Here is a 13,744-nt window from a genome sequence, read left to right as displayed (position 1 = left end):
GTGAATAATAATGTGAGATTGTATAACACGTATTTTAAAATTGTTTAATATGTCATGTTTTAGTAAATGGAAGGACTTGATTATCCCTGGCTGAGGCCCACCTGCAATACCACCAAGATCCACTAGTGTCCCATTGTGTTTTGATATGTGTTGTGTTGCCTTAATGTGCTTCACGTAAGCGCCATTGTCCTGTCCGAGACTGTATGTTGCATATATGGCATGTTTCATGCGTTTAACCTAAAATGAGAAGTAACGAGGTTAATTATATTATTCACCGTATTTGACATTATTTCCGATAGCCCAGGGAAACGACATATCATGGTACCGCCTACTTACAGCCTATTCCAATCCACCAAACAGAAGAGGTGACGTTTTTTCCTGACTCGCCTTAAAAGCACCATCGCTGCTTTATGCGCAGCCGCAGTTCCATGTAAACACAACTGAGGTTGTATCTTGGGGCTAACATCAGTAGCTCAGTATAGCTTATGTTTTTTTTCTCGGGCTATTGTACAACGTTTTTTGTAGTATTGCTTTAAAGAAACGAACGTAATTTCTCTCCAATTCCAATGTTGGAGTCGGCAAACATATGAAGAGCACCAGCTTAGAAGGCTAGCTCGCGTTGACGTTAGCATTAGCTTGTACCCAATGATAAAGGGCTTTAGCATGACTTGTTATCTAGGTAACCTGGTGGTTTAACAATTTAATCGTGTAGCCGTTGCCCTATATCCGTATATTTGATCGTTTCGTTGGTCTGGCAGGATGACCTATAACGCCACGTCACTATCTGGAGTAATTATCTAGCTAAAAAGGTCTAGTTTTGCTAACTCCGGCACTAGGCCATCGGCGGACATCGTACAAGCTACGGTTCTCGAGACGGCAACATCGACTCGCCACGTCCTCCAGTCAAGTCTTAAGAAACACACAAAAAAGGAGAGCTGACTGATTTCGTGTCATCATATGTTGACTGACAACAGGTGAGTGAGTCCTGGCGTGGACAACGCAACATGAACCGGTCGGTCTAGTGTTATGTGATAGAAGTGGTGGAGTATCTACTGTGGCCTTCATGAGCCGCTCTCAGCAGCCATTTCAGGACAGTTCGTCGTGTTTACAGATAATCGGGATTAGTGTCTTGTCACTAACGTTATGCGTCAAGTGTGAGTCGAAGATATGACCGTTCTTTTCACATTTCGTTTCAGTTTGGAAAGGCATGTACTGTGTACATATTTGTTATTGCATGAGTATGTTTTAAATGTCTGCTTATGCCCTTATATTCACTAACAGCACTTTGTCCGTTGAGTGTGTCTTTTAGGGATGTATACGTTTTGTGATCTATTCTGGATGAATGAACAATGTCATTTATCTGCACTGAATTTTCTGAAGGTCACAAAATCTGATTATAGCCTTATTGAGTCTGAAGAAACGAGCCAGGACCAATACTTTGGTTTGACACCTGTCATGTGCTTCACATCTACTGGTGGGTGTTAAAATATGGTGGTGATCCCTGTCACCTACCAGTGACCTGTATTTCACTGCGTGCAATGGAATAAGAACATTTCTAATGGGGATGGACAGTATCATTGACACAATGTCAATCAGTATCTGCAGATATTGGCTTTAAAATGTATTATCGGATATCAACAGAGATTTAGAGAAGAGACAAAATGACCCAAGCACATCCAATCATCCAATTAGCATGGTGGATATTGGCAAACATTACAATACCGTGCATTCCTAATTTCAAGGGACATTCAACGTTTTATTCTATGTATGTATGTGTACAGCAAAATTACCATAAATCTGATTTGATCTGGTTTTATACAGGAAACGACAGCGCAGTGGCGGTGGTGATGAGGAGAGCGGCCACCTGGTGCCCCAGGCCAAAAGGCAAAGCAGAGCGCATCCTCTCTCTCCTGAGACAGGCCGGGATGCCTGGGACTCTGAGGTACATACCAACTTGAGTTGCTTTTACACAAGTGCTTAGGTTCACAGGAGTAACGCAAAAATTACATTGATGCTATTCGGAATCATTCCAAACTCAAGAAAGCACTTAAAGAGTGCAAACTTCTACCAAGGTTAATATTTGTTTAAAGTGTAATCCTGAATCTGGATCACCACCAAAATCTAGAAATTTGATGGTTTAACTGTCAAGTTATATCACTGGTAACATGTTCTTTTGACAGATTTGACAAAAATTGTTTAATCTGAACTATTTTTAAGTTTCAGCTGCTTATACTCGCAAACAGAAATCAAGCTATGCAAATTGAACAGTACTGTAGTATTACTTGATCTCATAAAACACATTTTTTGTGAATGAATGCTGGGGAATCCTTGCAATCATGTGCTGATGAGCATATGCCACATATTTTCTTTATCGCTTTAGCACATGTCTGGAAGAAGTAGGAAGAAGTAGGAATGTATAGATAGGCCCTCTTCTTCAAATTACATTAGAGGGCCTCAATCTAAATATCTGGGAACATGTTTGTGTGACGTGGTTGTTGTTTTGGTTTTTTTTAAAGATAGAACACCATCTCTGTGTTCAATGAAAGATGATCATGCTGAAGCGTTGTCACTTGCACTCCATATTTTGTAATACCCTATATAATTCTGTAGGTTTGGATTACTTGTGGCATAAAACTTTAAAATGACAAGGTAACGAACAGCTTTACAAACTGTATTAGAGGTGTTTGATTTTACACCACAAAACAACCACATCAGAGTTTGGCTTTGAAGTAGAGGGAAGACATGTTTTCACAAGACGTGTTGCAGGTATCTTTTCATTTATCCATCGCTGACAGAATTTATAACGGGGTGTCCTAGGTTCTTTAAAGAGTATTAAAAGTTATTAAATTAATTTTGGGAAAATTATGGCCCTGAAAAATATCCATAAGGTATGACATTATGTCAATAGAGTTTGACTGCAAAAAGTATATTTATTTATTTATTTTCCTCCCCACGTTTGTTAAAAACAAAGATGTGCATGCATGTTAGCCCTGCAAGATTGGCTCGGGGCCCACGCACGTACATGTGACGTTACGCATCTTGCAAAGGTGCTGCAAGTGTTACTACTTAATTTTAATAACCTTGTCTATGGTTTAATGTATTCTTCGAGCTTTGTTCCTTTCCAGCTTATGAGTTCCTTTGTATGGTTGTGCTCTGTAGATTTAATTACAGGTCTTAAAATATTTTGAGAAGTTCTTGAAAAAGTCTCAAAAAGGTATTGAAATTAACTTGTAGGATTCCTGTGTATACACTGTATAATAATCGGTTGTCTACATTGACCATATATTATAATTTATTTAGTTATATGCAGGAACAAATTTACCTGAAAACCTATGCTTTAGGTCTTTGTCAACAGCAGTGACGCAGAGCAGAAAAATTGGGTGACCTACTTTCAATGCTGTGCATGAACACATCTTTTGTTAGACCTATGTGATTTGTCATGTACATGTATGGCAGAATTCGCTACAGTCTTTTTGCAGCAGTTGACATTGAGCAAAGGGTGGCTGGGTTGCCATCCTATTACAGGGCCAGTTTTACAAAGTGAAATATAAAATGTAATGCCAGGTGATCATGGAATGTTTTGATGGTGAAGGAATAGTATTTTATAGTCTCAATCAAAGGCCAAGGTTTGTGAGCACACTGCTTATGTTCACATCTGTGTCTTAGTCGTCCAACAGCGAGAGCAGCAGCATCAGCAGCCCGGAACTTGCAGCTGGGAGCTGTAGCAGTCGGTGTGCTGTGGGTTCCTGTAGCCCCCTCAGCTCTGGCGACTCTTCAGAACTTCCCGGCTCCACGAACCTGGTATCCTACCTGCAGATCAACCGGGTCCTGAAGGAGGCCCACTTTCAGAGCCTGCAGAGCCGACACCATGTCAGAGACACATGATGACTCGCCGTCGGTCCGTCAGCCGGACGGCCAAGAGACCAAAGTGTGTTGGACCCGCCACATGCTGAATCACTTCACTTAGCTCTTCCCCACCCATCTCCAGTTACTGTGAAATCTCACAGCTCTGCATATCTGTGGTTGGAGACCAGCTCCTTGTCAGGTATCTGAAGGGCGTTCACCATACAAATAAATCAAAGTGATAATCATGTTAGCAATAATAACTGTGTGATCCATTCAAACATATTTTGTGATCCACTGGATTTCTGACAAGTTTGGTTTACATGTCGCTCCAAGAGCCTTTTTAGTGACTGACTGATGATGACGAAGATGATGAACCCCTGTGTTTTAAATGTTGTATGAAAATAGTGCTACTGGAGCTGCACAAATGGCACCAAACACAATTTTAGGCAGGTTAGTGTGATTGATTTAGTCTCCTAGTAGGATTGTTGTTGGTTTTTTTTTGCTGAACCTGTCTGTGTTAGTACATGGACCAGTCTCAGGGAGGATTTGCACTTGTCTTGGGCTGCTTGTTTGTTTTCATATACAGAAAGGGGCCTCTGTTACTGGGAGCTGTAGATGCCATGGGTCGTAATTTGGCCGAGGAAGCTCTTTTCTCTCCTTATTTTGTTAGTGAATAGTGTTTAAATATCTTGTCCGTAGATTCCACTTGGAAGTAACGCAGAGTCAAACCATGAAGTGGCTTGGTTTTTGTTTGGATCAGAAATGAAAATGAATCAATTTCACTGCCAAAATGATTGAATTGAATAAGGTGTAAATTTTCCCTAATTTTGAGTTTAAAAATCTGGTACCTTTTTATTATGTATTTAACTATAATTATTGTGCAGCTTTGGCATTTAACAGTCCCCATGTGTTGCTTTCAAGCACTCATTTTTCTTTCCTTTTTTCTTCTTCTTCGTGGCATGGCAAAAGTAAATTATTTCAACCAGTGTGCACTTTGTTAGTCAACATGGCCCACCTGAGCTTCTCATGATTATTGGACAAGAATCTGTCAAAAACTAATGTGGTCAATGTACACAATGTAACACCCAATGGAAGGAAGCCGACGCCTACTTGAAAAGAAGTCATGACAGAATGACATTGGGTCCTGCTTGCGTTTTGCTTCGTGTCATCTGGTTGTAGCGTCTCCCCTCCTCTCAGTGCTCACACAGTGTTTTCATACTGCCACATTCACTATGAGGCCTCATGTTTGATTTCAGAATTAAACGCTGTTGTTATAACCTGATGACGATTACAACCAAAGTAACAGTCCAAGTAAAGTCACTATAACATCTCTCTTCTAAGTTGTGATGGTTCTCCTGTGCTGGTCATCTGTTAATTAACCCGCTGACCATGACATAAAGCAATATGACGTTGACACTACATTGTGTTTGTGGAGTAAATTGAGGCGTACTTCATCTTGAGAATCTTATCTAATAATTGTGTCAATACAGATTTGTTTTCAAATGATAACTATATTGAGATCATGAGTGTTCTTGTTGTGTGATCTTGAAAAAGTGATTTCTCTGGATAAATGACAAAATTAACACTCGTGAACTCCACAACCCCCAAATTTTGCGTTTCGCTCTTCTTTTCTCTCTCTCTCTCCCTTTGACATGGCAGTTGAGCATGTTGGGAAATGTCGTTTGTCCAGAGGCGTTTTCAGTTTAGCCTCTAGAAACCAAACCACAATCCCATGGCTTTGTTTGCAATATCGTGGAAGCCACTAGAAATGGTGTTCTAAAATCAGACGAGCCTTTCTGCCTGTGCACCACCATTCAATGGTTGCTGCATGAATGTCCGTGTGCACTGAACATCCAGGTACAAGCACTGACCACATGGCTGTGCACATCTTCAGTTAAAAGTGGGGTAGGCCCTGGACCTTTTTCTTTTTTTAATCCCAGGGAGTGAGCTCGGCTTATTTTTGTTTTGACTATATTGCGTCAGGAAGGAATTGGAAGATGTGGTTGCTTTTATTTTTTACAATATTTTTGTATCTTGTAAATGCACATGACATTAACCTGCCATTATTTTATTTTTTTCTTTTCTTGTAAATATCACTTCATTTCAAAAAAAATAAATAAAACGTAATGTTTTGGAACAAAGCTACTGTTACTCTTATTCTATACACACGAAACATGTGATGCTCTTTTTGATCTGTGCTGAGGAGAAGCCGGTTATGCCTGCATTCCTCGTTCAGTATGTGCACATAGTAATAATTTCCCCCCAAATGCAAATAGCCAGTAATGACACCCCCCCCTCCTCCTTCCCAGTCCGACCCATCATTAATGAGATATGACCTGTGTCTGAGAGAGGAGCAGTGTCAGGTTTCTATAATTAGCACACTACACATCCTCGTCTTTTGTCTCTTCACAGACCTCGTAACAGATTACATACATTAATGCACCATATGTAACCACGGTTACTGAGCCGGCTATGGCAGGTCCTCATTACTTCTGGGCCTCCTTTGATACCCTTGCTCCACCTCTACTAAGGTCGGGACAAGTGAGACCAGTGATAATTCAGGATTAACAATCCTTCTCTATTGTGACAGCGTGTCTCTTTTCTCAGGTGTGCGCCTCATTATCTTGAAAGAAATACAACACGCGGAGACACGGAGGCGCCATTAGTGAGCAGTAATTGAACTTTTCATCTGAGCATCACCTGTGTCTATGTCTCTCTCTTTAACAGGTATTTGAATCGAGGAGCAAATATCACATTAGAAATATCCTGAGTGCTATGAAATAAATGTGGCGATGCAGAAAACGGCAGGATGAATAAGTGTTCTCGTTGATCATACTAATTTCACTTCCACAAAAATACAAATTCAAGGATACAGATTACCATCAGGCATCTTTTCAGTGAGTGTTTCAGTGAGTGTTTCAGCAACATTTTGTTTCAATGTGTAAGAAAATTGACATTAAACAACATGGTTATACAGTATTAATTAATATATTTTCCTTTTAATACAAGTTGCAATTGTACTGACACTATCCAGCAGCGGCTGGTGTTATTCAGTGGCTAAGAAAAGAGATAAATAAAAAGTTCATGTACATAAAAAGAGCAGTAGAGGGCAGCACACACTTAGTCTTGCTGTGGCACAAGCTACATCTCTCAACAGTGTGCATCTCATAAATGTTGGGGGGTTTTTACAACAGGATCAGAATGTTCGGGATACTTCCAAGATTTCTCTCCCCGCCTAATCTGTTTCCTCTTTCTCACACACACGCACACATTCATACACACATTGTCCTTTCTTTGTAGCGTGCAGATATGAAGGTGGGCGGTGATGAATGGCTCATATCAGCTGAGTGGAGAGGCAGGAGAGAGTTAAATGAACTGTCCTTGTTCTGGGGTCTATGTATGCGCATACATTGCTGTATTTTTACCATGGCCAGCAAAAAAAAAAAATCTGGGTTAGTCTATGTTTCCTTTTCTTTGTGTCCTCTCTGCTAAGATTCTCATCTGTCCTCAAAGGCAGATGCCCTGTGAGCATCAGCTACACACACACACACACACACACACACACACACACAGCAAGCAGACAAACTACTGTATGTTTCTTTTTTTTTCCCCACTTCACCTTCTGCTTCAATCAAAACCTCCTTGAATAATCCCACAGCCAAGATTGAGATTAAAAGAAAAGGATGTTAGTCACACCACGGTCCTTCAAGTCACTGCTTTTGGAACATTAAAAAAAAAAAAAAAGTAATTTAATCGCTGACCTGGTCACCGTTGCTTCTCTTTGCCAGAGTTTGGCTGAGTTGTGTTTGGGCAGCTGTTGCCTGGCATGAGATGGTGATTGGGCTGGCATGGAGTACGCCGTTATCCTGTATTGGCCAACACAAACATCTGCTTTGCCTCCCCGCCGCCATTTCGCCCCAATATCAAACAGCAAAGCTCGCCTGCTCTGCTGCCCTCATGACCATCCGTAGAATTAATGACCCACCAAGCACATTAGCGGTGCCCTATTGCCCCGGCTTGGCTAGAGCGCGGGATGGAGAAAGCTGTGGCAAGCGAACAAGGAGAGGGAAGGGTTAGTGTGTCTGGATGATGAAGTACTTCACAGGTCAGGAATTAAGAATGATGCATTGATATTCAGTTGATATTGGGTTGTTTCCTGCATTTACCATAAATTGTTTCGGAGACACTTTTTAAAAAATCTTACTTGTTGCGATCCGCGTCACAAAGGTCATACGGAATGATTCGCTTCTCGACTTCTAGTGTTTTGGCGGTGTAGCTCTGCCTGGAGGCGCGGGATTTATCGATTACAATTTTTTTTTTTGGTAGTGTAGCCTGCTATTGCAAGCTTTCCAGACAACTCCTTGTGTTAAGTCTGTTTTGGTTTCACAGCAGGACTTTATCGAACATTTTACAACCATTAGGAAAGATTTAGCAAAATTTTACATTTTGTGCAATGCGTGTAAGGGAGTTAAAGGTGCCATTTGTAAGAATGTGGCCAAAAACGGTTACTACATTCAAATTCAAAATACGGAGGTCTTTTAGGTTTCGTTTTATGATGTAACTGGCAACCCGTGCTTGAGTGGCAGCTGAGACTCTACTGACTGCAATGACTGGTAGACGGCGGTAGGTGGCGCCACATGCTAAAACATTATTTCAAAACATAAACATGATTTGCAGTCTGCAAAAAAAAATGTTTTAATGCAAATATTTTGGCTGTACTGTTGTTGTTGGTGAGTTCAGTTTGTTATATGAACATTATTCCTGAGTCTCTGTGACACATTAGGAGGATTTTATGGCCAGTTGCTTTAGTTTTATTACATAATGCACCTTTAAATAACATTGTTTGTGTTTGACAGTTTACCAGGTGGTGGGCGCTGGAATCCAGGTGATACAAGATGAGGGAAGAGGCTGTCAGAATAGAAAATGTATGGTTATTACGGCACAGCAGTCGGACTGAAATGACCTGCTCTTGAGTTATACTAAAACTGAGGAGGATCTTCTTCATATCCTCTCTGGTCAGGTCAACACTGCTGTTGTTAGTGCACACTCTTTCCCCAAGTGTTGCTGTCAGGGTGTTGAGAGGAGGACTGTGTTATCTCACTGACTGTAGCCTAAACATGCTGTCCCAGAGCAGCTGAGAAACAGTCGTGATTTCCTTAAGTAAGGGAAACCAAACAGAGCAGACGCTCTCTCTCAGCTCGCTTTGAATGCACCGAGTAGAGAAGCAAGATAACCGACAGGCTTGACATGCTTGGGTCAGTGTCTCCAGTTCCACTTTATGGCCTCACTATTCAATTTCACACAATGTGCTCCAGAGACGATGTACAGTAGACTGTTTTCATTGCACAGCGAAGTTACAGTCAAGGCCGCGATCAATCATAATAAATGTTCGGTCCAAAAGACAGAAAGAAAGGCTGTGTGCCGTTTCTTGTCCCACATACAGACCACAGCCATTCCTCCTTTTATGGCTGCTTGTGAATGTTCCCACACCCCGTCTTGCATTTGTAAAAACACGATATTTACGTGGTTCAGTTTAGCCCTGTTCAGCTGTCACCACTCTCAATGCTGGGGAGCAGAAGAGCAATAGTTTAGAGCGAGTTGTGCTAAGTGGGACTGTTAAGGGTTGGCTGGGCAGAGCGTGCACTCCGTATACCGCTGTTTTCTAAATGGCCCCTATTAACTCACTGGGAATAGGCCGCACCCAGTCCTGCGTTAGCGCACAGGGCTACATGGCTCACACACAGCCTGATGTTGTCTCCACATGGCTGACCTGCCACACTGGCATGTTTCACCACCAGAGGACTGATATGGCGCCGCTCGAGGCCGCTGAGGTGCAATTTGTTGCATTTGGACTATAACTGTCAGGAAGAGATATACTCTCACTTAAATAGCTGCCCATAATCTGCCCATCTCCTTGTATTATCCTAATTGAACCCATGGGTCGCCAATGCCATCAATAGCTGAGCTCATCTACAAATTAATAAAACATAGGCCCTCACCTCACCAAATCTATGCTCTGATAGAGCTTGAAGCTACTTAGACGCACTAAAGGAGAGTGTTTGTTATTTGCAACAAAAAAAAAAAAACCTGAGCACAATAAAACGTTCTCATTTTGTCTTTCAGCAGCGATGAGCATGAGTTTTTATGGGTCCTGCAGTCCTACATGAATTCCCGGTGAGCTCCTCTCTTTCTTTTCATAATAGAAATGCTTACTAAAGCCATCATCGTCATTATCGTAACGTGGCGGTGTTAGATCAGCGGCTACGGGGCTGAAGAGACGGCAGATTTCAAACGATTCAACAGGTGATCGACGCCCAGGACGTTTTTTTGTTTTGTCGCGATGATTAACTGTCGCGAAGCCACGTGGTCGTAGGTCAGGACCGAGACACACTGGCACCATCAACAAGTGCCACATCAGCACAAGTACAGGGGGAGGGCTTTTGACTTTATATTTATTTTGACTGTCTGGATTGACGCCCAGCATGATGTGGGAGATGGTGCAAGAGGTGGTCATCATAATAAGACCAAGATCTTAATAACAACAAATCCTGGAGGACACTAAAAAAAAACCAGCCAGAGGTTATTAAAGCCATCTATCATGTCTGTTGGGCTAGTAGTCACTCAGTCACAAGCACCCACTCCGCCTCCTCCTCCTCCTCCTTCTTGATGATCACTCCTCTGTTGAACATGAAACCAAGGCCATGGCGACCAAACTTTCTCCTCCTTCCTCCTCCTCCTCCTTTTCCCTCCCACACGGCAATCTCTCTCTCTTGCATCACAAAACCCTTTGTTTTTACACGCATAAAACCCCACGGCAAACTTCTAAAGACTCTCCCCACCTGCTGTTTCACCAAAAAGGCAGGCCAAGCCCAAAGTGGCATCACACTCAGAGGGACGGCAGGACTCCTCCAATACCAGCGCGACATACCTGGCCTTGAGTTCACCTTAAAGCTTTTGGTCTATTCATTGGCTCATTTTTTTTTACAGCTCAGTCTGCACCAAGGAAAAAAATCCCTCTCAGGACATAAAGAAAGGAATGCTGTAAAAGCTGGAAGCCCATGACAACTTGATGAGCCATCAAGACTGTTGGTGAACAACTCGAAACATGGAGGGAAAAGGCTGACATCACAACATCACAGAGCCCCCAGTCCGTGGAGTCATGGATGCATGTAGAAAATAGGAAAAACAAACGGACTCTCCAAAGAAAACGGTGAGTAATCCTTGGACTGGGTATTGTTTGGGCATGAACACGATTGCTGAAACACCTCGATGCCACGGTGAGTGACGGGGGCGAGCGTTGTAAAAACACGAGGAAAACCGTCAAACCGCAAGAGGAAGGAATTCTCATGAGCAATAAACACATAAAGACAAGTCTCTCCCAATGCAGGCCCGATTGTTGTGCTTGAATACAGCAAACAAGAGATTTCACTTTCACTGTTCTTGATAATGTCCACGTTCAGTCCGACCTTTAGCACTACAGACGTCTAATCTCTCACATGGCTCTGTCTGGAGGGATCTTGTCAGAGTTCTTAATACAAAAAAAAGCTCTGATGATGTCAATAATGCTGCAGATGTGTTCACATTGAACCCACATTACAAAGTGGAGGGGAGTTTTTGGAGCTTGGCCCACACTTGGGACTAAAAGTCAGGATATATTGTCTGTGTCTGCTGCTTCAGTTTTAACCAGAATCTTCCAATTCTCCCGACTCCCAACTTTATGAATTCTGAACTGCTGCGATACCACTTTAAAGTATACTAGTTTATTCCTTTTCTGGCACAGAGAGAGAGAAAGAGAGAGAGAGAGAAAGAGATGGGCACCACTCTCATGTCTGTATGTTAAATATACGGCTAGAAGCTGCTGAGCTTAGAGATAAACAGCCTGGTTCTGTCCAATAGCATCAAGACTCCTCAGATGGACATTGTAAATCTGGTTTTAATAATCTGCACAGAAATCAAAGTATTAAAAAAAAAAAAAAAATCACAATTTGACATTTTATGACTGTGTGAATGATGACTGAGCCCATCCTCCCCTGCACCGCACTGCACTGTTGCATCATTTGCTGAGAGCAGTAAACATGCCGACCATAGCAGCTGAACTAATGTCATTGTGGACTTTTTGAGGGCACGATACAGTGGATAAGTTTATACGCTAAGAAACTCAGGATTCTCCACTGGTTGCCTGGCAACTGCTTGTGGAGCCAAGAAATATCAATCGTCGATTTGAAAATTTGACATGGCAAACTGTTTTTACACTATACGTTTGTATAGGTTCAATTAAATACTCAAAGCTACATTATTAGCAAGCTTCAGACGTGATAATGGGGTGAAATTGTTTCAGGGCCAGACCAGAACATTTGTCTTCACGTTTCCAGTCATTGTGTTTGGATAACTGACAGATAACTGTTAAAATGTCATATTGTTGTAACTTTGCTTAAAAATATAGGTTAATAGGATGCATAGTTGGAGTTGAGACCGTCCAAGACTGTGCAGTGTAGTTTGACCAACTACTTTAAAATATTCCCATCAGCTTCCTGCATTAATAATTTACCATTCTGAAAGAGATCATTCTTCACCATGAGTGCTGTTACATGTCTGAGGCATGAGTAACATATTTCACTGCTTATACTTCTGAGCACAACTTCTGTTGTCATGTTGTTCATGAAACTGTCGCAATAAACGTCATTTTTTAGGACCACATTTGGGACTAGAGACAACACCAAAAAAACACAAAATGTTTCACTGAATGCGGCCTTCTCAACGCTAAAGGTATCATGTATCTGCGCTCTATTTAAGGATTTACTCCTTCCAAACTTCAGTGGAAACATAATATTTTACATCCATCAGAAAGTCTTGTGTAGTGCAACGGAGCGTTATGTCGACTTTTTCGGAAAAGTAAACCTTGGAGTTTGTCCAGGCGCAGCCTCGTTTGAAATTTGCTGTGTTGATTAACATTTTTTCTTAAAAAGAAAGTCACTCATTGTCATTGTCACTACCCATAAAGAGTGGAGCCCAAAGGACATTAAGTGGAGGATTTATGGCCACCATATATTTGAGTGGAGGGCTGCTAAACCTTATGAAGTCTCTCTTGGTGCTGTGAGGTTTTGCTTTCTCCGTCTCGCTCTGTTGGTTTTTTCCCTGTTGCTTCACAGTGCCTACAATTTCCCTCTCTTTATTTTCATTGGCATTTAAAGAGCGCGGCGCTCAGCTGAATGTAGTCTTTCAATGGTAGAATTCTCAGTACACACACACACACACACACACACACACACACATGCATTGGAACACACGCATACACACAAAGAAAGCAGCCGTGAACGTACAGAGAGTTTAGACCCTGACTCTTTCTTTCAGTGTCACAGAATGTTGGAACCGAGCAAGTTTGAGACACCGGGGTCTGAAAGCATTTCTCTCTCTCTTGTCTATGCTGCTCATTGTTGGGGTGCATTAATTGATTGGCTTGGTTGCTGTTCTCCCTTTTGTGAAGTGGCTTTAGTCCTGGTTTTATGAAGGTTGCTAAAAATCTATTCAGACCATTCAGTTCGCCTGGTGGAGCAGGGCACCGCGGCGGAGTTACCAACTTAAATGGTGAAAATTGCCCCTTGCACATGTTAATCTGCCATCTCCTGGGGTCTCATAACACTCATATCTCATTAGGTTTTACAATGGAGGATCGCACACAGATATTCTCCTCTTTTGGCTTTTTATGCAACATCATATCCTTTTCCCAAAGCTTGGATGTTTCTAAGAAAACGAGCCCATAGAAGAGTCAGAAATGAAGGACGTATTTGTACTAATTTACGAAAATAGGAAGGCGTATTGTCAGCGAATTCCTAAATTCACCTTATATGAATGCTGTCAGTGTGTGGATCCACTGATAAATAGAGGCAGTCTCCAGTAT

General features: G+C 41.9%; 1 protein-coding gene across 2 annotated transcripts in view; it reads left to right on the top strand.

The window, feature by feature from the left end:
* The first annotated feature begins 457 nt into the window (after positions 1-457).
* The window catches only part of LOC310933191 (protein VCF1), a 29,890-nt gene continuing 16,603 nt past the window's right edge, over positions 458-13,744 (top strand). The window contains exons 1-3 of one of the 2 annotated variants that reach the window (XR_014592947.1): positions 458-974; positions 1,822-1,942; positions 3,667-4,045. Coding sequence is in view for 1 of the 2 variants with exons in the window: in XM_083896617.1 (XP_083752743.1) it covers positions 958-974; positions 1,822-1,942; positions 3,667-3,885 (357 nt within the window). In the remaining variant the exon portion in view is untranslated. Of the gene's footprint in view, positions 975-1,821; positions 1,943-3,666; positions 5,950-13,744 lie in introns of those variants that run through there. The other variant, XM_083896617.1, reaches the window with a different exon arrangement.

This window comes from Microchirus variegatus (genome assembly GCF_963457635.1).
Source record: "Microchirus variegatus genome assembly, chromosome: 10".
NCBI lineage: Eukaryota > Metazoa > Chordata > Actinopteri > Pleuronectiformes > Soleidae > Microchirus > Microchirus variegatus.
This window is presented reverse-complemented; position numbering and strand designations above follow the sequence as displayed.